General features: G+C 52.1%; 1 protein-coding gene across 3 annotated transcripts; it reads right to left on the bottom strand.

Annotated features, from left to right (window-relative positions):
* Positions 1-137: 137 nt before the first annotated feature.
* Positions 138-18729, bottom strand: COQ8B (coenzyme Q8B). 3 transcript variants are annotated; one of them, XM_086689825.1, is made up of 15 exons: positions 18658-18729; positions 18137-18241; positions 17868-17987; positions 17665-17731; positions 15801-15878; positions 12203-12325; positions 11971-12056; positions 9884-10024; positions 9714-9795; positions 8917-9010; positions 6898-7039; positions 6644-6751; positions 4135-4200; positions 1393-1479; positions 138-980 (listed from the first exon to the last, which is right to left on the bottom strand). In XM_086689825.1, exons 2-15 carry the CDS (start codon positions 18236-18238, stop codon positions 699-701), a joined length of 1578 nt encoding a protein of 525 aa, XP_086545951.1. In that variant the 5' UTR covers positions 18239-18241; positions 18658-18729; the 3' UTR covers positions 138-698. The 3 variants fall into 3 exon arrangements, 2 of the variants coding, with proteins under 2 accessions (XP_086545951.1, XP_086545952.1); XR_015244876.1 differs by lacking the exon at positions 138-980 and adding an exon at positions 2023-2265 and having other exon boundaries at positions 1394-1479; XM_086689826.1 differs by lacking the exons at positions 138-980; positions 1393-1479 and adding an exon at positions 5622-5785.
* Between the last annotated feature and the right edge of the window lie 2075 nt (positions 18730-20804).

Genomic DNA, 20804 nt, shown 5'->3' on the forward strand with positions numbered 1-20804 from the left:
TCCCGGCAACAGATGGCCCAGGCAGGGCTGGGGCTTTCAGACCAGAGGATGGGAGGGGGTTGGCCATCTGCACCTGGAGGCTGGCTGAGAGCTCCTCCCCACCCCCACCGCCACCCAGCGCAGAGAAAAGAGCCGGGAAGGGGAGAGCCACTTTTATTCTGACTGAAGTTTCAAACACCCTCCCTTACCCCCTCCCCAACACACAGAAAGGATGGAGCCCGGGAGAACGCAGCTGGTGGAGGGGTGAGGGCAGCAAAGGTGAGGGCTGCCTCCACCAGCCACCGCTCCTCCCCTTTCACTGGCCAGATCCGTGAGAGACCTGACCCAGAGGTGTGGGGCTCCCCATCTAGATGAGTCTGGATCTGCATGACTGGATGCAGAGGGCCTAAGGCTCTTAAACGTTGGCAAAAATAAATTAATCCCTGGCGTAGAGTTCTTGGGTGCCCACACGGGAGTGGGAAGATCAGGATGTGGGGGTGTGAAGTTGGGAGTTCCCTAACTGGAGGTTTCCCCAGCCCCCAGGAAGGGAGCTAGGCAAGAACCGGGAAATCAGACCGGGTGGTCCCCAGGCCTGCAGGGGAATGGAAGGGAGGCATCACAGCAGTGGATGGCCTGCTTTGGGGCCAGAATCACAGGATGGAGGCCATCTAAAGGGTCTGACCCCAAGTCCCTTCTGGTCAGGAGGCTGCAGGCAGAGGCTAGGCCTGGCGACTGGCCCAATAGCGGTGGTAGGTGTCCTGGAAGAGGTCCCGGCAGGCGATGTGGGCGCGGAGGCGGGCGCAGGCCAGGAAGGCCCCTGCCAGCTTGCGGTGCAGGGCATAGGTCTCCTCCGGCGGTGGGCGCAGCCGGTGCTGCAGCAGCACAGGGATGAGACCCTGCACTCGGCGGGCAGTGTCACCTGCCCCAAAGTCGTAGGGGCCCTGGGTGGCGAAGGGCTCCCCCAGGATCATCACTGCCTCCACGTGGGCATCCGAGAATGCCTATGGACGGGGAGAGCAAGAGACCCGCAGTGTGGCATACAGCCCCCCACTTAACCCATCTCCCTCATAGTCTCAAGTATAAACACAAGCCCCCTACTCCCTGAGGAGCGTTAAGTATCTGCCACTCCTTCCAGAACCTCTAGGCCTCCCCCAAATGGCTCTCTACTTCCTCTCAGACCCTCCAATAGAAAAGTAGCCCTCAGTCCCTAGAACAGAGAAACAGCCTCCATTTCCCCACCCCCAGTACCCACTAGCAGTCCCCCACTCCCTCCTTCTAGAATAGATAAATGGGGCCCATTTCCCCAGGGTTTCTGTGTAGCCAAGTAGCCCTCATTCCCCCACTCCTCCCCAGAGCCCCACAGTATAGATAAGCAGCTCCCTACCCACCCCCGCCCCCCAAGTGTTTCCCAACCTTGGTTTCAAAGCCTGTGAGGAATTTGAGGTCCCGGGATTTCTGCAGGACCCGGTCTCTGTCTCCATTGGCTGCTGCCATCACCACCTGGGAAATGGGTGTTCATCAGAAAGTCAAAGGCCAAGGGAGTGGAGTTCAAGGAGGGCTCTTGAAAACTGGAGATGAACCAGCTAGAAGCCTGGCCCTCCCTGTACCCACCTGCATTCTTGTCTACTTAAGCCCTCTCCCCTAGAAGCTGCTCCCTCCTCACCTTGCCCCTATCTATATCTCCCTCAAGACTGTTCCAGAACCTGGGGGTGGGGGTGGTCAGGGGTTCTACCCACCTGGCCTGGAACACAGTGCCTGCCTGGAAATTACCACAGTGAAACAGCCAGAGGGAAGTAAATGTCAAGTGCTATTTGTGGGTCCACACACTCAACTGGACAAGGATGTGACCATGACCCAGACCTGCATGTGAGGTTGCCATGGGGCCATCTCTGTCATTGCCTGGTTGTCTGTCTCCTACAGGGGCTTGGAGCCCCAAGAGAACAGGGATCCCGGTTGTGCTTAGTCCCATGTGGCACAAGGTCTGGCATTCAGGAGGTCCTTGGTGAACCTTTGTTTGACAAATTAGTGTGTGGAGCTAGGCACCTTGCCAGACGTGAGTGCACGTGGGGAGAGCAGGCGTTGAGGGCGCGGACAGACAGAATCCAGAGCCAGCCTGCTTGGGCTCCATCCCAGCTACTTGCTGGCTGAGAGACTCTGGGCAAGTCGCTTTGCTCTGGGGCCTCCACTTTCTCATCTGTGAAGTGGGGATGATTAAAGTGTCTTTCTCATGGGTGGCTGCAGGGACAAAGGAGGTGGGATCTGTGGGGTGCTTAGCACTGAGCCTGCCTGTAGAAAGAGCCATAACCATGATGAGCTACCATTATTAAGAGGTGCATGTGAAGGTCCCTACTTCACAGAAAAGGACAAAGGCTGACTGGGGGAATAGCAAGGCGAGGAGTGGAAATCTGAACCACTTTCTCGGGAGGAAGGGGAATACGGAATTAAATGTGGCAGTTCTAGTCTAGTCTGTCTCAGTCCCCCCTGCCCGAGCCTGTCTGGCCATCTGTCAGGTCTGTGGTCCTCAGGGACTGGTGTGACAGGGCTTTTTTAAACTGGAAAAGGCTGGAGAGACTGGAGGAGAGCCTTGCCAATAGCCCTGGGGGAGAACGGGGGGACACACAAGATGTCCCAACTACACAGAGAGAGGCCTCAGCTTTGTGCCTCCAGTGGCCTTGAGAGAGGGCCCAAGGGGCCTGTGTGTATGTGGGGGGGGGGGGGAGGGGATTACCAGCCCCTCCTTCCTGTCCTTATGTCACCAGTGGCCCCATCATCCTCTAGTCCCCAAGCCAGAGCCCTGGGTCTTGTCCTTTCTTCCCTGTCCTGGGCTCCCAGCCCCCAGTCTCCCAGGCTACCTGCTATTCTGAGGGAGTTTTCTAATTCTCTGTGCTTCCCTGCTCAAATCCCTTCCATGGGTCCCCATGGTACCTGGATTAAAGTTCAAGCTGCAAAGCATGGCTTTTCAGACCCAGAGTGATTTGGCCTCAGAGCTGGCTCCTACTCTGTCCTAACCTGCTGGCCCAGTCAGAAATGAACTTCCTTTTGGTCCTCTAGGACTTCCTTTTGAAAGTGTGGTCCTGTACCAGTAAGCTTTGACATCACCTGGGAGTGTGTTAGAAATGCAGCATCTTATGTCTGACTCCAGACCACAATTTGCATTTAATAGGATCATGCTGGTCATGGGGGCTGTGGGGTTCTCATATACACTAAAGTTTGAGAAGCGCTGCTCTAATGGGAATATCCCTTCTCTCCTCTTGGCCTTTTTATGTTATCAGTCTGGAATACCCTCTTTGCCTCTTCCTGACTGGTCTCCTCATCCTTCAGGTTTCTTCTCTGAGGCCTCCTCCTCCAGGAAGCTCTCCCTGACCCCCTAGGCTGGCCCAGCCTCCCCCTCTGGGGTCCTACAGTCTCCTGTGCTTCCCCATTCCAGCCCTGACCACTCTGGGTCCTTACTGTCTGTTCCCCTCCTGGTCTGTGAGCTCTGTGAAGGTGGACAGTAGGTTGGATTGGTTGCTGTTGTCCCTGCGCCCAGAAGAGGGCTGGGCACAGGGGGAATTATCAGAGAATATTTGGATTGATGAGTAAATGAATAGAAGACCCAGGTCAAATGGCTAATCTCAACAAATAAATGAGATGCCTTGGAGGCAACGAGATGCCACCAGTAAGTGGGTGGGAAGGACGGGCAGCAGAAGTGAGGAAACGCTTCCTGAGGAGAGCTGTGCCTCCCGCCCCCATGAGCAGCCTGCCAGGGAGGTATCTGAGTGTAAGGCTGAACACTAAGGCCTGGGACAGCCTGGGGTGTGGGGAGGTGGCAGGATGGCCACTGTGGGCCTCTTAGAAAGGGGCTGGTCAGGGTTTGGGAGCCCGGGCTCTGGACCTAGGCTCCCTGAGTCTGGATCCCTAACTTCTTTGAGCTCCAGTAACTTCCTGTGTAAAGTGAGACTAAAAATGGTCCTGCCCCCACACACTATGATCAGGTGTCACATGTACAGCACCTAAAGCGGTGCCTGACATCATATTAAGGGCTTGGTATTTGTTAACCGTTACTATTACTTTTGATTCCTTAACTCCAGACATGATACTGCTCCTTCTCCCCCCCACCTCAGTAGTGGGCTTAAGGCTTGGCCCTTCAAAGACCCCAGAGTTGGGGGGACTCACCTCGATGTAATGGTCTGTGAATTCAGCCCCAAATTCCCGGCTTGCACCAAAGTCCAGGAGGGTCACCTGGGAATGGGAGATGGTAAAAGGGATGCTGGGAGTCCACCCCCCACCCCCACTGTCCATGGTGGAGGGTGGGGCACCCGGGTCCATTCCCACACCCTGCCTCTCCTCTCAAGAGTCCCGGTCTGGCTGCCTCCCTGGGTTCCTGGCTTTGGGCCCACGCTTCCCATCCACCCCTGCATAAAACCTGAAGGGACATGGCTTTTATATTTCTGATCCTACTTATTTTTATAATAACAGGTTTTAGGCATAGAAAGAAATCTAAAGAATAAAATACATAGAAAAGCGAAATGAACACCCACAAATCCCACCACCCGGTTTAAAATATTAAATACCTCCCACGGCCCCCAGCCTGTCCTGTCCCCATCCTCTCCTCCAGGGCCACCACTTTCCTAAAGTTATTATTACTAAATTATTATTTCCTGAAATTCCCATGTGTGAATTTCTATATTCTCTACATATTCGGGCATCTGTGAACAATAAATAGTAATGCTTTGTGTGTTTTAAAACTTCCTTCCTACTGGGGGCACCTGGGTGGCTCAGTCGGTTAAGCGTCCAGCTCTTGGTTTTGGCTCAGGTTATGATCTCACAGTTTGTGAGTTCGAGGCCTGTGTCCAGCTCTGCACTGTCAGTGCAGAGCCTGCTTGGGATTCTCTCTCCCTCTCTCTCTGCCTCTCCCCTTCTCGCTCTTTCTCTCAAAATAAATAAATAAACATTTAAGAAAACTTCATACAAAGGGTATTTATGATAGGTGTCCTGCAGCTTATTCTTTGTGCCCAGCATGGTTTGGCAATGTATCCCCGTTGCTATGCGCAGCTCGAGCTCATTCATTTTTTTTCACTACTGTGTAAGGACTTCGTTGTGTGAATATATCACAAGGCGTTTAGCTGGCTGATGGACACCATGGTTACTTCTGGGTTTGGCTATTAAAAACAGTGCCCCGTGGACACATGTGTAAGAGTTTCTTTAGGGCAGCAGGGTTCACACTATTGATCACAACCCACAGTAAGAAATACAGATTATATTGGACACCAGTGCCCATGCACACACAAATATAAGGTCAAACAAAAGCATCCCGAAATACTCTGGATCCCTCCCATCTGCGACACACTGATATTCTCTACTCTGTGGCTTTAAAACAAAAAATGCTGTTAGGGGCACCTGGGTGGCTCAGCATCCAATTCTTGATTTCAGCTCAGGTCATGATCTCACAGTTGGAGGATCGAGCCCTATGTTGGGCTCTACACTGGGCGTGGAGCCTGCTTGCAATTTTCTCTTTCCCCCTCTCTCTGCCCCTCCCCCACTTGTTCTCTCTCTCTTCACTCTCTCTCTCTCTCTCTCTCTCTCTCTCTCAAAAAAAAAAAATAAAAAAAGATGTTGAGACCCAGTAAACTGATGTCAGGACTCCTATCACACCCCCTTACCTGCAGTTAGAAAAATACTTCCAAGCAGTTTGAGCCTAGGAGGGATACAGGGTATCTGTGCACTTGGGGGGGGAGGAGGTGTCAGGGGACTGAGGCTGGAGACTCAGTGGGGCCACATCACACTCAGCAGAAGGCTCAGACTTGATCTTGAGGCGGCTGGCGAGCTGCAGAAGGGACAGCTTGGCCAGATTTGTTTTTAGAAAGATCCCTCTGGGGACAGAATGGGTACAGACGACTTTGGAAAGCCATCTGGCAGCCAGGCACGCTAAGTCTTTCAGTCCAGACCCTCGGCCACCCTGTGTCCCCTGCTAGGAACACTCTTCGCTGCTCTTCAGGTGGCCCTCCCCTTCTCATCCTTCTGGTGTCAGCCTGAATGGCACTGCCTTTGAGAAGCCTTCCACTTTCCCTGGCTTCCCCCAGCCCCCTGTGCTTCCCCATCACTGCCACTCTGGCCCACGTTTCGCCATCGTGGTACTGACTACTCAGTCAATCACTGTCTGGTCACGGGTCCCTCCGCCGTTCTGGGAACTCTGAGAAGGGCAAGGATCAGAGTTGTCTTGGCATCACTGTCAAGAGGCAGTGGGCGCTTGGCGCGTTCTAAGTGAATGACAAGCGCGGCAGTGATGATGAACAGCCTTCTGTAAGCGGTGCCACTGGGCAACCACTGCCTCGCAGAGATTCCGTTTCCCAGCAGCCCTTGCACCCAGACAGGCTGTGTGACCAGTTCTTATCAATGGAATGGTATAGGGAATGATGGGCCACGTCTGGCCAAAGCAGTTAGGCAGGGCGCTACCCTCTTAGCTTCTCTTTCCCCTTTCACTGGAAGGAGAGCATGGCAAGGCCTAAGGGCATGGCACAATCACAGAAGGGAAGGTGCCTGGGTCCCTGAACCACCGTGCGGAGGACGGCCACTCCGGCCTGTTATGTGGGTAATAACTACTATTGTGTTGAGCTACTGAAATGATCGGGAACTATGTGTTACAGCAGCTCATGGACCCTGATACACATCCTAGGGAACCAACCTGGTGGCTGGAGGCATCGTACAGGAAGTTGGCCCAGTTGGGGTCCGTCTGCATGAATCGGAATTCAAACAGCTCCCGCAGACACAGCCTCAGGAGCTGGAAGCAGATCTGGAGTGTGGAGGAGTAACAGACATCACAGAGTCGGCCCCTGTAAAGCTCTTTCTGACCGGAGAGGGAGGACTACGTGTCTAGCCAGCCCTGCCAGCACTGACCTGGGGCAGTGCCCTCCCTACTGTCCCCTCAAGACCACATACCTGGTTCCGGATGTCCTGGCTTAAGCCCTGGCACTGGTCCAGGGGGACCCCTCCAGCCAGTTCCATGCCCAGCACCCGCGTTGTGCACAGCTCCTCAATCACAGCTGGCACTCGGAAGAAAGGGTCACCTGCCAACAACTGCCTGGGACAGAAGGGAAGGGAAGGGACGGGACTTCATCCTTCAGGCCCCTGGGGCCCAGCTTGAGGCCTTCTCCTCTTCCTCCGAGAGGTGCTCCATGAACAGCTTATGTCTTGCCTTCCCTCCTGCCCTCCTCTTGCCTGTCTGTCCTGAGTGATGGACAAGGTGACGTTCACTCAGATATTTCATTCGTTCACTCATTCACCAAATATCTCCATAGTGCCTACTCTGTGTCTACCCCTAAGCTGGATGCTGCTGGAGCCCCATTACTGCTTCCCTACCGAAAACACCTCTATGACTTCTGGTTGCCCCCAGGATGAGTTCAATGCACTAAGCTTGATGAGCATTACTTCTTCATCAATTTATTAATTAATCCATCCAAAAAGAAGTCGCCGATATACAAATCTCCAAGTCCATAGTGATACTCATCGGCAAGTCCTTGGGGTCATTACTCTGAGTGCTGGTTAATACTCTGACTCCTTCTTGGTATCTGTCCCTGTGCTGGACGAGGCTGAGTGCCAGAGGGGTGGGTGAGCTCTGGGCCTGCCCCTTGGACACCAGAGACTCTAACAAATATACAAACAGGCCGATAATCGACTGAGGTAAGTGTGTCAACGTAAGATTTGGGAGGCAAAGATTATGAGCAAGACTCGTGGTTGGGACCAGTGGGAGGGCTGGGCGGGGAGTGGTGCAGGGGGGCAAGGAGGTCGTGAAGGCCAGGGGAACGATGTGGGTTTTATTCTAAGGGTACTGAGAAGGGGGCTTCCAGATCTCACAGACGAGTGCTCTCGCCCAGCCCACTTCATCCTGTCCTCTTCAAGGCCCCGCTTTGACGCTTGTATTTTTGTCCCTGTTATAAAATATTCGGTATTTGAGCCACTCCTGCTGGGCTGATTAAAGCACAATCCCCTTTTTCCTTCACTCCCCTATGAGGAGGATGCTGTCCCAAGCATGCAGATTTCAGCCACCCAGGCTGCTAAGGGCTGACCTGGGACTGAATCCCACATCCGAGTCCAGGGCCCATGCCCCTAGTCACTGTCTTCTACTGTCCCTTCTCTTGCTCCGTATCTACAGACCTTGGCTCAATAAACCCGTGGGCCATGCTGTGGAGGGTCTCACCGGATGTATTTTAACTGCTGCACATCACGATGCTTCTAAGATACCACCACATGGTTCCCTGTAGCTGGTTCATTGATTTTCGCTGCTGTATGATATTCCGCTGATGGATTATGCCTTCATTTATTTATCTACCCTGCTAGATGAACTTGGTAGTTGGGTTGTGTCCACTTTGGGGCTATTGCTGCTCTGAGCATTCTGGAAAAGGCTGATGGTATATACAAGCCCAAGGGGCCCTGGAGCATTTATTTAGCAAGGAGGGCAATTATGGGGTTGTATGGGAATATTGAGCCTTGATGATGCCAAACTGAATGCTTATCTCAATTTCTCTCCCTGCCCACGGTATGTAAGGGTTGGCCTGGAGCCCTGTCCTCTCTCACTCGCATCACTGTCAGACTGCTTATTCTTTGTCCAGCGGAATGACGGTATCTCGCGGCATGACTAAGTGCCTGTCGACAAGTCCTTCTTCCTCCTGACTCCATGTGGTTATGTGTCCCATTCGACAGATGAGAAAAGCGACAGAGAGAGGAAGTGGCGTGCCCAAGCTCCCAGAGGACCCAGGGGGTAAATCAAGGCAGGGGTGAGGGAGAGATGGATGAGCAAATGAAGAGAATAAAGAGTTTGCAGGTCCCACCCCAGGGTTCCAGCTGCCAGCGGCTGGGGGGTGGGGATATCCATTTCCCTCTCCTCCTGGGAGGGAAGCAAGGGGTCCCGGGGCTGGGGGAGGGGTGGGGGGCGGCAGGGACGCAGGGGACTCAGCTCACCTGAAGTTCTGGGCACACGCCGCCTCACGGCGGTAGTCACACTCCCAGGCCAGCTCCTGCTGCAAGGCCTGCAGGCTTTGCTCAGCAAACAGGCCTGAGGGGGCAGCCGTGTCAGCCAGGGCAGGCCACGGCCTGCCCCCGCCATGACAGCCACCCCCAGGCTTCCACTCAGGGACGTTTTCTCTCGCTGTCCGTTTGTCTCTCGAAGCCCCTCATACCTTCTGCTCCGTGCCTTTTACCACGTCGTCTGTCCACACACCTGCCGTCCGGCCCTCACACGGGCCTCTTCTGAAGTCTCTCCTGGGGCCTCTCCCACAGGCTTGTGTACCAGTCCCCAGGCATCTCTTCTATGGTCACACTCAGCACCTACCCTCTCTTTTTCATAGCCTCTCACACCGTTCTCACGGCCTCGAAATCTTGTGTCCAGGACTCTCTCTCTTTCTCTCCACACACACACACACACACACACACACACACAGACACGCATGCGCGCAAGAGGTCCTGCTTACACTCCCTTCCTGCTTCTGTGCCTCTTTTCCAGACCTCCAGTCCCTCTCTGGGCACCCTGTGTGTCTGTTTCTGACTTTCAGCATGGGCTTCTGTCTCTGGTTGTGTCAGAATCTCTAAGTTCGTCTTTTTCTCACACACTCAGGTTCTCTGGGCTCTCCCTGCCTTGGTGTCCCTTCTGTCTCAAACGCGTGGACTTACACATTCGCCCACACTCACACCCTGCCCCGAGCCCCACTCTCTCCCTTCAGGGTGTCCCCGCCGCAGCCAGGGCTGGAGTGCCGCCTCACCCTCGGGCAGGGCCACGCTCATCTTCAGCACTGCCAGCAGGTTCTGGATGTCACTCTGGATGCTCTGGGCAACGCCTGGGTACTGTGAGCAGGAGCAGGGAGGGACGGAGAGCGGGGGTCACTCCTCCGGGACAGCGGGGTGCCCACCCCTGCCCTGCCTCTCTCCTCACCTGGATCTTCACGGCCACCTCTGTCCCGTCCCTCAGCATGCCCTGGTGCACCTGCCCGATAGAGGCAGCAGCAAAGGGCACCTCCTCCAAAGAGGCCACCTTGGCCTGCCAGTCCCTGCCCAACTCCTCTTCGAGAACTCTCTGGGGACAGTGGCCAAAAGAAACAACCATCATCACTGTTGTGGGCAATGGAGTTCACTCTGTGCTGAGCGCTGTATGTGTTAATGATCCCGTTCACCCCATGCTGGCCTCTGGGCTAAGCTCCTGGCTACTACCCAACTTTACAGATGAGGAAACCGAGGCTAAGTCTTTTGGCAAAGGTGACAAGCCAGGTGCTGGCAGACCGAGAGACCCGGCCTGAACCTGTACTCCTGAGGCCATGTGGGCTATTGTGGGGATTGCTATTAGGTAAAGCCAAGACTGATAATAATCCTTCATTATACTCCTATATTGTATCATCAACTCAAGGTTAATGTGATAAAGAAGAAGGGGCGCCTGGATGGCTCAGTCGGTTGAGTGTCGGACTTCGGCTCAGGTCATGATCTCATGGCTTGTGAGTTCGAGCCCCATGTTGGGCTGCGTGCCGACAGCTCAGAGCCTGGAGCCTGCTTCAGATTCTGTGTCTTCCTCTCTCTCTGCCCTTCTCCTGCTCGTACTCTGTCTCTCTCAAAGATAAAAGAAAAACATAACGTGACGAAGAACTAAGGGGCACCTGGGTGGCTCAGACGGTTAAGCATCTGACTCTTGGTTTCGGCTCAGATCAGGATCTCACGGTTTGTGAGTTTGAGCCCTGCATAGGAGGCTGTCAGTGCGGAGCCTGCTTGGGATCCTCTCTCTCTCTCTACCCCTCCCCAGCTTGTGCTCTCTTCTCTCTCTCTCTCTCTCTCTCTCTCTCTCTCTCTCTCTCTCTCTCCCTCTCAAAAATAAATAAATAGGGGCGCCTGGGTGGCTCAGTCGGTAAGCGGCCAACTTCGGCTCAGGCCGTGATCCTGCAATTCATGGGTTCGAGCTCTACATCAGGCTCTGTGCTGACAGCTCAATTCTGTGTCTCCCTCTCTCTGCCCCTCTCCCACTCATGCTCTGTCTCTCTCTCAAAAATAAATAAAACCTCAAAGGGGCACCTGGGTGGCTTAGTTGGCTGAGCATCCTACTTCGGATCTTGCAGTTCATGAGTTCGAGCCCTGTGTCTACGGACAGCTCCGAGCCTGGAGTCTGCTTTGGATTCTGTGTCTCCCTCTCTCTCTGCCCTTCCCCTACGCATGCTCTGTCTCTCTCTCTCAACAATAAATAAACATTAAAAAAATTTTTTTAATTAAAAAAATGAAAATAATAATAAATAAACTTAAAGAGAAAAAAAAAAAGAGCTAAAATTTACAGAGGGCTTCCCGTGAGCCGGGTCCTATCAAGAGTGGCTCGGAGAGGGGCAGTAATACCCAGGGTCACGTGGTGAGTGAGCAGAACAGAGATCAGAAGGAAGGGAGGCAGCTGGATCCAGATTCCACACCCTTAGCCAGTTTTTAGAAGAACAGCTCGTGTCTTGGGCACTTACTCAGTGCCAGGCACTGTGCCAACCTATTTACAGACATGATCTCCTTTAATTAAAAAACCAGTACTAATAACAGTTAGAACTGGCATGTCACTTACCGTGTGCCAGGGGCCCTTTCTAAGTGCTTTACCTATACTGATTTATGTAACCCTATGATGTGGGTGTTGCCATCACCACCGCCATTTCACAGATGAGGTAACTGAGGCACAGAGAGGTCAGGCCACATGTCTGGGATCACACAGGCGGTACATGGCAGAGCCAGGATCTGAACTCACAAAGTCTGGCCCCCAACCACGGCACATCCCTGCCTCTTTAGGAGCCGTGACAGAGCCCTGAGCCTGCCAGGGACTGGACCAAGCGCCCTGCACCACTCTCTCATTTAGTCACCTCAGCGATCCTCTGAGACGTGTTTTAGTGGTCCCCATTTTACAGACAGAGAAACTGAGGCTCAGAGTCAGTCAGGGAGTAGCGCCATGAAGCCAGGAGGGTCAGGCGGGTGGAGCATGCCTCCCTCACCAGCCCTCCCCGACCGGGCACTCACCAGCATCTGCCAGCGGGGCATGAAGTCGGCGCTCTGGCGGACCCGCTCGAAGATGCGCTGAAGCTGGGGGCTGATGAAGCTGTTGTCTTGGGAGACAGGGGGACAAGGGGAAGCGGTGAGGGAGGAGGCGAGGGAGGGGCCCCCGTGGGAGTAGCTGAAGTTGGTGCTTGTTGGTGTGTGGGGGTGGGGGAGACGTGAGGTCAAGGGTCAGGAGTTGAGGCTCACGCTGTACCCTGGATGCTGAGCATTTGGCCAACCTTGAGGGCGGCCCCCCGAACTGTACACAAGGTCTGCACGATCCGCTCGGCATTGGCCTCTGACAGGAAGGGACTGGAGCCTGGCCGGGTGCCGCTCTCTGTGGGGCAGAGAATAATCATTTGTGTCACAAGCACAAAAATAATCATTGTAGCACTACCGCATAATCCCCAGAATGGCTAAAATGAAAAAGGCAATGCCAAGTGCTGGCAGGGACGAGGAGCAGCCTAAACACCCACACTGCTGATGAGTGTCGTGGCACGGGCCCTCTGGGAAGTTTCCAGTAGAGCATACACCTATACCTGGTGTAACTTCTCTCCTGGGTACGTACCCAAGACAAATGCATGTGTGCGTCCAGAGAGTCCTAGAAGGTTCCCAAAGAGCACTCCTCAGAACAGTCCCCCACCGGAAACAACCCAAGCGACAGTCCATTGCATGAGCAAAGGCATGTTGGAAACAGTCACAAAGTGACTCCTACAGCATTGAATGAACAGCCTGCGTCAACTCACAGTGACACAGAGGCATCCCTCCAACAGAACGTTGAGCCAAAGCGGCCAGACACATGTGAGAATACATTGTCCGATTCCGTTGGTCTAAAGAGCAAAAACAGTCAAAACTAATCTTGGGGGTCAGAAGCCAAGAGGGTGGTTTCCCCTGGAAGGAGAAGTGGCCAAGAGCAGGCAGATAGGAGCTTCCAGAGAATGAGAGGAAGTGATTCTCAAAGTGTGGTTCTAGGAATCCTGAGGGCCCCTGAGACGCTTCAAGGAGGCTCTGTGAGATCAAAACTACTTTCATAATAATATTAATGTTATTTGCCCCTTTTTATTCTCATTCTCCCATAAGTGTTCGGTGGAGTTTTCCAGAACCTCCATGACCGGTGATGATGCCATTTTTTTTTGTAATTTTTTTTTTAACATTTATTTATTTTTGAGACAGAGAGAGAGACAGCATGAACAGGGGAGGGTCAGAGAAAGAGGGAGACACAGAATCTGAAACAGGCTCCAGGCTCTGAGTTGTCAGCCCAGAGCCCGATGCAGGGCTTGAACTCACGGACTGTGAGATCATGACCTGAGCTGGATCATGACTGAGCCACCCAGGCGCCCCGATGCCATTTTTTTTTTTTTGAGAGAGAGAGAGCACAAGCAGGAGAGAGGGGCAGAGGGAGAGAGAGAGAGAATCTCAAGGAGGCTCCACACATAGTGTGGAGCCTGACGCGTGTGGAGCCTGACGCGGGGCTCAATCTCACGACTGTGAGATCATGACCTGAGCTGAAATCAAGAGTTGGACGCTTAATTTGCTGAGCCACCCAGGAGCCCGGATGCCATTGTTCTGACAGCTGATGGAATGTGTGTGTGTATTCTTGTGTTTTAAAATGTTCTGTTTTAATCTCTAATGCAGTAAATACCCATAAATACAACGCAAAAATATAATCCATAAAAGGGTCTTTGGGGTCCTCATTCTATTTTTTAACAGATTGAGATATAATTCACCAACCGTGCAATTCGCTTCTTTAAGGTATACAGTTCAATGGCTTCTAGTATATTCAGGGCTGTACAACTATTACCACAAGCAATTTTGGAACATTTTCACACTCCAAAGAGAAACCCCATACCTATTAGCAGTCCCCCCGCCCCCCGCATTTCTCCCAACTGCCTCCCTCTGAGCCCCTGGAAACCATCAATTTGCTGTCTCTATGGATTTACTTATTCTGTACATTTCATATGGATGGGCTCACACAATATGTGATCTGTTGTGTCTGGCTTCTTTCACTTAAGATAGTTTTAAGATTCATTCACATCGTAGCATGGATCAGTACTTCATTCCTTTTCACAGTCGAATCATATCCCATTGTATGAATATAACACATTTTGTTTATCTATTCCTAAACTGTAAGGGTGTGCAGACTCCTGAGACCAAAAAGTTTGAGAACTGCTGCCTTAGGGTTTCTTGCTCTGCGGAAGCAGATGTATCCACTTTGTGAAAATGAACCAAGCTTCGCGCTTAGGATACGTGCACAGCTCCACATATAAATTATACGATTACTCAATAAAGCATTTATTTATTCATTTTTTAAAATTAATGTTTATTTATTTTGAAGGAGAGAGAGACAGACCGTGAGCAGGGGAGGGGCAGAGAGACAGGGAGACACAGAATCCGAAGCAGGCTCCGGGCTCTGAGCTGTCAGCACAAAGCCCGAGGCAGGGCTCGAACTCACAAGCTGTGAGATCATAGCTTAAGCTGAAGCCAGACGCTCAACCAACTGAGCCACCCAGGCACCCCAATAAAGCATATATTAAGCTTTTATTTATTTGATAAAAAATGTACTGAGCTCTTTCCCTAGCTAGGGCTTGCCCTGTGCCAGGCAGAATTCCAAGTGTGTCTGTGGATTCTCTGGCTCAGTCCCCACAATCAGCCCAGGAAGTAAGAACTACCAATGCCTTGGGGCGCCTGGGTGGCTCAGTCAGTTAAGCGTCCAACCTCAGCTCAGGTCATGATCTTATGGTTCATGGGTTCAAGCCCTGCATCAGGCTCTGTGCTGACAGCTTAGAGCCTGGAGCCTGCTTTGGATTCTCTGACTCCCTCTCTCTCTCTCTGCCCCTTCTCTACTCTTGCATGCTCTCTCTCTTTCTCTCCCCCCCCCACCCCTCTCTCTCACAAATGAAAAATACACATTAAGGAAAAAAAAAAAACCAGACAACTACCAATGCCTTAATTTTCAAGGTGAGGAAGCAAGACATTCAGAGAGGTACAGTGCCTGGCCCTGGGTCACACAGCACAGAAGTGGCAGAACAGCGTGTAGACTCAGTATGGCCTTACCTAAACCCTAATCCTCCACTTATACACGACTTTTTATTTTGAAAAAAATCCAAACGAACAGAAAAGTTGCACACACAGTATAATGGACACCTGCACACCCAATTCAAACTTTTCACGTTCTGCCTCACCTGCATAACTTATCTGTGTGTGTGTGTGTGTGTGTGTGTGTGTGCCCAAACACTCACCGTCAGTTTTTGCAGACCATTTACATGTAGCTGCACTCAACCTGTGCTAAAAGTAAGGATATTCCCCTACACAATCACAGTGTCATAATCACACCTAAGAAAATGAACACTAATTCTCTAATATCTCTAACACCCCTATTCAGATTTTCCCATTTGTCCCCAAAAGTCTTTGATAGTAACTTTTCTCAAACTGACATGCAATTATGGGTCACACATTTCATTTGTCAGTTCTTGTGGCCTTAGTCCCTTTTTAATCCAGAATATCTACCCCCATTTTTGTTTCCAGACATTGATTTGTTGGTGGAATCTTAGCCACCAGTGCTAATTTCAACACCTCTCTTTCTATCTCTGTTGACCACAGGCCCCCTGATACTCCTATTTTTCTCACATGATATACTTCTCCCCATCATGACCCTGAAAGCGTCTTCACAATGACCCGAAGAGGTGGGTACATCATCATCACTGACATCATCCATTGTCCAGAGGAGGAAACTGGGGCTCAGAGAGGTGAAGCCACTTGTGCCAGGTCACACAACAAGGTCAAGGTCTGAACCAGGCAGTTGGCTCACTCACCTGATGGTAGATGTCCTCCTGGCAGGGACTTCTTGGCCACCTCAGCCAGCACTCCCAATCCCAGGCCGACAGCCAGTCCTGGGGAGTAAGAGAGAAGGCTGGGTACCTGCTTGCCCTGGGCTTCTCCCCCGACCCCGTCTGTGCTCAGCCTCTCCCTAAGCAAGCTGTCTCCCAGATTTCTGTTGGCAACTCTTTGTCTGTCTTTGTCCCCAACTCAGTCTCTTACCCACTCTTTCCCTGCCTGGGGTTCCCTTCAAGGTACAGCTGCCTCTTTCCCTACCCCTCTCTCCAAGTCTATCTACGGGGTCAGCAGTTCTCACCCCTGGCTGCACATCTCAGTCACGTGAGGAGCTTTGGCAAATACAATGCCCATTATCATGGCCTGAGATGATCCTTGGAATTCATGTATGTGTGTGTGTGTGTGTGTGTGTGTGTGTGTGTGTATACACACACATATATAGTTTAAAAATGCTTTATTTATTTTTGAGAGAGGCAGAGAGACAGAGTGCAAGTGGAGGAGGGGCAAAAAGAGGGAGACAGAGAATCCAAAGCAGGCTCCAGGTTCCCAGCTGTCAGCTCAGAGCCTGACGTGGGGCTCAAACTCACAAACCATGCGATCGTGACCTGAGCTGAACACCTGAGCTGACGCCTAACTGACTGAGCCACGCAGGTGCCCTCATATATATTTTTTAAGCATCCTAGATGATTCTAGTGTGCAGCCAAGAGTAAGAAGGCCCCCAAAAGATCCCCCTGAGTCTCTCTGTCTTCCTATGACTCCCGTTTCTCTGTCCACACTTCATCTTCTTCGTGCCTCTCCTTGTCTAAGTTGGTTTTTCTCCATCTCTCCCCCTCCACATGTACCTCCACATGGTACATTTGTTTTGGCCTCTTTGTCTCTGTCCCTTCTTTTGATGTTATCTCTCAGCCTTTGATTTCCTCTGCCTCCTCTGTCTCCTTGTCCCTAAAGGCATCTTGAGTCTATCTGCCTCTTGCACTATCCCCATTTCTGTAAATAATTGAACTGGCATTTTCTGAGCACTTGCTACCTGCCAGGAACCATTCCTAGCACCTTCTATGCATTGCCTCATCTTGTCCTCACACCTGCGTGAGATAAGTTTCACAGAAAAACTTCCATTTTACAGAAAAGGAAATTGAGTCTCAGAGAAGTGAAGTAACCCGTCCAGAGTCACAAAGCGAGGATGTAGCAGAATCAACCCCTTGAACCTTGAGCCTGGAATCAAAGCTCTAACCAGTGCATTTGACTCCCTCTTTAGACTGTGAATCAGTATCTTTAAAACTTGAACCATCATCCATACTAAAGAAGACACCTGCATTATAACAGTGTGTATGTATACATACATACATATATATGGTATGTATATAAACATATGATACATATGTAATATAATATAAATGTATGTTATATATACAATATATGTAATGTTTCATGAAACGAAAATTTCCTTTACATGTGCACCCACATATTCCATTCTATTCTTTTGGATGCTGGCTGCAATCCATTGAATTATTTCATGCAGATCGTGACCTGAAGTTTGAACAATCCTGCTGTATAACATAGGGTCAAGTCACTTCTCTTCCCTTAGCCTCCATTTCCTTATCTACAGAATGGAAACTAACACTCATCACTTCTGTGCCGAGATCGAGTGCACATGGGGCCTTGCACATTCAAGCTCTCAATAAATGTTACCTTCCTTTCTATTTCTCTTAGTTTTGCAAGCGTTTGCCTTCCTTCTCTTTCCATCTCTTACTCCTCTTCCTGTCTCTGATTCACCCTCTCCCTTACTTCATTCTATAAATGTGGCCTCCTCTGTTCTAGGTCACAATTTCCCACAGTCACACCTACCCCCAAAGTTGGCCAAGCGGCTGATGCGGGAAGCGGGCACCTTGCGTTCTCGAGAGCGGTCGCTCAGCTGGGAAATGGGGAGAAAGTCTGAGGGTGGGAAGGTGCCCAGGGAGTCCAACCAACCTGCCGCCATACCCTTCCCCAAGCTTGGGAGGCCAGTTGCCTTCAAGGGGTGTTGCTGGGTAGGTGGGAGACAATGATACCTGGGGCCGGGGTGTCTTCCTGATCCGAGTCTCCCGTGCCCTGCGAATGTCCTCCTCACCCAGGCCTCTGCTAGGCCCACCCTTATGGAACATTTGGGTCCAAGAACCCCCACATGGCCCCTGCAAGAAAAGTGGATATTGGTAAGGAGTGGAGGACACGGGATCCTGGCCCTTTTGGACCCCTCCCTGTTATTTTACCCCCTAGGGCCTCCCTCAGCCTCTTCCGCCTAGGAGCACGCCCCCCCCCCCCCCCGCCCCCAGTCTCTTACCCACCAGTGGGGCCCAGGCCCCAGGGCCCCACAAGGCAGACCAACAGTCCGGCCCAGTTGTCCACAAGTCCCCCGCAGTAAGCCCCCCACCTCCAGCCACATCGCCTGGGGGAGAACAGGAGGGATTATTCGGGTAGGAGTTGGCACTGCCCTCCTTGCTTTGCCTTGTCTTTGCCAAGCCCTCACATTCCTCTGTGTCCACCCTAATAGTCCCACCCACCAAAGATTTCCTCTCCTGTCAATAATTCCCCGAATTTCTCCTGGTTCCCACTCTGGTTGCTAGGAACCCATAGCTCTTCCTGCGCACCTCCGAAAACCCACTTTCGCCCTGTCCCACTCCCCGCCGTTGCTAGGGTCCTCCCCGGTTGCTAGACACCCACAGACCCTCCAGGGCTACCTCTCCACTCCTCTGGCCCCCCTCTTGCTAGGCACCGCCTTCCTCTCTGTTGCTAGGCACTCACAATTCCTGCCCCCCACCCCCGTCCATTACTGGGCACCTCCCCCCGTTGCTAAGCACCCACTGTTCCTTGGATCCGGGTCCACTACGCGCCGGGGCCTCTTGCGCTTCCGGGAATCTCCGCACGCCCGCCCACTCCGGCCAGCTAGCCAATGGAGGAGCAGCAACTCACTGACTGGCACGTAGCACACCCCGCTGTGCGTGAGGGGCGGGGCCTAAGGGTGGGCGTTGGGGCCTGCTGGGGATTGTCGCTGTACCGCAGGAAGGCGCACGTGCCATTTCGTGCTCTTCCGCTCACCTGAGTGCTGTGTGCTTGGCATACCTTTCTCTTCCCCACACCGTCTTTCTTGCAAACATCCTTTACAAACTCCGCATCTCTGCTCTGCACGAACGTCTTGCCAATGTCCCTTCTTATTTTTGCCCCTAGCAGGCTGGATGTCTCCTTTGAACACGTCCTCCCAGCAAACATTTCCCTTGCCCTGGGAGCCCCTCCACTTTGCCTCTGCTTCAAACACCCACAACCTGGCACCCAGCCTCTTCCCTTGCACAGATAAACCCCATGCCTTGCTTGCCAACTGTCTCTCTCATAGTCTCAACTCGCCTGTGTACATAAACCCCCTCACGCTCAGCCCCTTGCACACTGGGCCCCTGTTCTCTCATACACCCTGCTCTCTCCACTCCCCGCCCACCTGCGGGATGGTGTGAGTGGGGGCCCTCTGTTTCCTGTAGGCCTGACATTTCCCAGAACACACTCAGCCAAGATTCCCAGTGCTGAGTCAGGAGCCCTGGCATCCCAGAAAACCAGCTTCCAGTCCATCTGGGTGTGTGTTGGGGGGTGGGGATGGGGATACAGGCAGGCTTAAAGCCTGCCCCCCACCCCCCCCAACAGGCTGACTCACCCCTCCTCACAGTCTGGAATAGAAGCAGCTGGCTGGGGCATCTCTCCCACGGCTGGGAGAAGGAGCGATGTGACTCTTCCCTCACAGAACCCTCCCCTCCCACTCTCTAACCCCTCTTGTCGGGAATCAGACCTCCCTGTCTCTGTGCCTGTGCTATGTGAGCCCTCTTTCTGGACTTCATCTTCCCAGCCTATATGATTTGTTAGGGGGATCCTGCTATGATTTTTCACTGGTCTGTGAAGAGATGACTCATTTTAGAGCCCTGGGCCTGTGCCCGATGCCCCACCCCCAGATGACTCATTTTCAAGACAAAACACCCCCATCACCTTCCAGACGTAAGGGTCTGACTCAGGAGCTGGGTGACAGCTCACCCTTGGGGGCAAAAATATATAAAAAGCACCTATGACAATAACCCCACAGGACCGTGGCTGATAGTGTGAAGTCCGGTGCCACATGGTTCACGTTTATGGGGTCATATCAAATAGCCTGGCGGTGACCAGCAAAGACTAGCTAGAGGCTGGCCGATTTCTCAGCCTCAGGGTTCCATCTGTAAAACGGGGCCGTAGCATCCTCTCTTGCTCCGTGTTAGTGAGAGAAAGAGATGCAGTGAAATAGCGTCTGTAATGAGGTTGGCACAGGACCTGGTACGGAACAAAAGCTCTATACATGAGAGAAACTTCTTATGGAAAAGTCGTTCTTTCCAAAATTTCTATTAAACACTTATCATGTACTTTTCTAGGGGCCACAAAAGGAAGAGTCCAGGAAAAAGTATTTGCCCTCTGGGTGCTGGCTTCCAATGAGGGGGACAATAAACAAAATAAATAAGTATATTTAGTAAGGTGATACGTGTTAAGGAGAAAAATAAACCAGGGAAGGGAGGCAGGGAGTGGAGAGAAAATTTTGAAGTCAAACAGGGTGGTCAGGGAAGACCTCGCTGAGGAGGTAGCTGAGGAGGTAACATTTGAACAGAGACCTGAAAGAGGTGTGGGAGGGAGCTATCGGAATATGTGAGGGAAGAACATTCCAGGAAGAGAGAACAACCAGTGCAAAGGCCCTGTGGTGGAAAATATCTCAGTGAAATAGCAAAGAGGCTGATGGGCATAGTGAGTGAGGGGGGAAAGACAGAGGAGAGCCGGTCTGGGATGTAACCAGAGCTGGGTCACTTAGGGCATCGTGAGGCACAGTAAAGACTACAGCTTTTACCCTAAGTGGGATAGGAACCATGGAGGGTTCTGAGCAGAGGAGGATATGATCTGATTTAGAGGAAATACTCAACTTCTGGCTCTTTCTCCAACACCCACAGCCTTAAACA

This window comes from Puma concolor, chromosome E2, assembly GCF_028749965.1.
Source record: "Puma concolor isolate L17-30 chromosome E2, mPumCon1.1.hap2, whole genome shotgun sequence".
Classification (NCBI taxonomy): domain Eukaryota; kingdom Metazoa; phylum Chordata; class Mammalia; order Carnivora; family Felidae; genus Puma; species Puma concolor.

Excerpts from the sequence above, each read along its gene's own strand:
- COQ8B (XM_086689825.1), bottom strand. The coding sequence starts at position 18,238 with ATGTGGCTGGAGGTGGGGGGCTTACTGCGGGGGACTTGTGGACAACTG. Across the intron at positions 17,732-17,867 it reads GGAAGACACCCCGGCCCCAG|CTGAGCGACCGCTCTCGAGA; the intron begins GTATCATTGTCT and ends CCCATTTCCCAG. Across the intron at positions 6,752-6,897 it reads GCCAGGACATCCGGAACCAG|ATCTGCTTCCAGCTCCTGAG; the intron begins GTATGTGGTCTT and ends TCCACACTCCAG.